Source organism: Entamoeba nuttalli, assembly GCF_000257125.1.
Source record: "Entamoeba nuttalli P19 unplaced genomic scaffold asmbl_10008, whole genome shotgun sequence".
NCBI classification, from domain to species: Eukaryota; Evosea; order Mastigamoebida; family Endamoebidae; genus Entamoeba; species Entamoeba nuttalli.
Window position 1 is genome coordinate 735 of NW_008579953.1, and position 2,286 is coordinate 3,020.

Consider the following 2,286-nt stretch of genomic DNA (forward strand, 5'->3'; position numbering starts at 1 on the left):
GAAGTCAATTATTTATTTGTTCATTTCATACAAATATACAACTTTCTTGAATTAATTCAATTGTTTATCTTCATTTCTTTTTATATTAATATCATTCATTATTTTATTGTTAATTTCTTATCATTTCATTTTCATGTTATCAATATTATTTCACGACAACTTCTTTGTTTATTCTCATAATACGATTAATTACACATTTCATTTGCATTATGGTATTTGTGATAATATTAATTATCTTTATTATAGTGTGTTTAAATGAGAATTGGTTTTATGACATTTATAATTATGATAAAATGTAATAAAGTGATTATTGTTATTATTTGTTTGGTAATGTTTATGACTATTTGCACCGTAATCTCATCTAAATCTTTTTGAAGGTGAATGTTACTTTGATGTGATTTTCATGATATTCTTGTGCTTTAGAAATTAAGTAATTGAAGAGAATAATGAAGCAATAATTATCAAAAAAATTTTTAAACAAATTCGCTTTAGACGAACAATAACACAATTATAATTCATCTTTTGTTGATGAGGGATCTTCAAACTGAACTTTTGGCCAACTAGCAAATACAACATCATTTGGAAGAAGTGAGAAATTACGTTTTTGGAAAAGGAGGTCAACAGAAAGATCGAAGTTATCAGAAGAAAGGTCAGAATTAGAACAATCAATAGCATTCATATAAAATGAATGGAAATGCTAAAAACTATTATTATTTATTTTATAAAAAAGAGTTATTAGACAATAACATAAATATTAAAGAAACAAACAGTTCTTTCAGGATTAAGTTTCATATAAGTTGTTAAAACTTGATATGGAATAAATGAATATGCACAATCATTTCTTGTTTCGTCATGAGTTTCTTGAAGAAGACCTTCAACTTTATATGGAACAAAATAAGTTTCAAGAAATTCTTTCCAAACATGATTAAAACGATAACGCAATTCATCTCCCATAAATTCAGTAAGAGTAATATCAAAGAAATTGTTTTCATTTTGAACAACATCAAATTCTGGCCAATTTTTATTGTTAGTACATAAAGGAACAAAAATACTTTCATTAAACATTCCCTTCTTTAACAGTTCATATAAATTAAGTTCAATATTATTTTCATCTAATGAAGTAATAGTTAAATTAGCACATTTAATTCCTTCAAGAACTGACTCTTCATAAATTTTTGGACTTAATTTTAAGGTGGTAAATGGATAATGCTCTGATCCTTGATTGTTCCAACAAATCCAATTTGTGTATGAATTATTTTTTCCACACCTTTGTGTCTCAACATCAACTGAGACATTTCCCATCCACCAGTCTACTGAATGTCTCGTAGTATTTTCTTCTCCCACTATTCTTGCAATAAAACCACCTTGAATTGATGTACCATCAAGTAATGATGTCATTGTATCATCATTCCATCCAACAATAATTGCTGTAACTCTATCACTTTCACCTGAAAATGCAGTGTATTGTTGTGTATATTCAAATAATCCATATGGGTCATTTTGTTCTGTAATAATACCTGCTTCAATACATTTATTATTTAAATAAACTACACGAGGAATTTTAGGAAAATGAATAATAATTGGAATATGAGTTTCATTTAATAATTGTTTTACATCAATTACTGAATTAATTGATTTTGTTTCTCCTTTAAATTGAAATGTTAATTGAGATGAACCAAATAATGAACATTTCTTTAAATCTCTTAATGCATTACAAAAGTGTTTAGCATCATCTATTGTTGAATTCTCTTGAAATTGATAATTAAACAATACACTAAAATTATTTTTAACTCCAACATTATTTCCATTTATTTTATATGAACTAATATCAAATATACTTGTTTTATTGCTTTCTACTGTATCACACATCTTTGAAAATAATCCAATTCGAGTAATATCCAATAACATTGCTATTTCTGAAGTGTTATAATCACTTTGAAATGGTCCATATAAAAAATCTCTTGGTCCAACAATAAATGAAGGAGCAAAATCTGGATCAAATGACTTATTTATCGTTTCTAAATCTCGACACCCAGTTTGTGCTATAAGAATAACTATTATTGCTAATAAAATTTGTACCAAAAATAATGTTGTCCATAAGATAATAACAGGTGCACTTTTACAAAGTTCTTCAGAGAAGAATTTGACCATTAATTTCATTTTAAGTTTTTTTACAAGTTCTTTTTACAAGTTAATTACTTTTAATTCTTTTTTTATTATATTTAAAGAAAAAAGGAAAAGGAAAAGTTAATTTACTTAATTCATATCATATGGTCCTTTAAAGAC

General features: G+C 25.7%; 1 protein-coding gene across 1 annotated transcript; it reads right to left on the minus strand.

Moving 5' to 3' along the window:
- Positions 1-508: 508 nt before the first annotated feature.
- On the minus strand, positions 509-2,160 carry ENU1_208880 (hypothetical protein; the record flags this gene model as incomplete). Its single annotated transcript, XM_008862327.1, has 2 exons — positions 509-697; positions 769-2,160. The coding sequence occupies 2 exons, from the start codon at positions 2,158-2,160 to the stop codon at positions 509-511; spliced, it is 1,581 nt and encodes a 526-aa protein (XP_008860549.1).
- Positions 2,161-2,286: the final 126 nt, after the last annotated feature.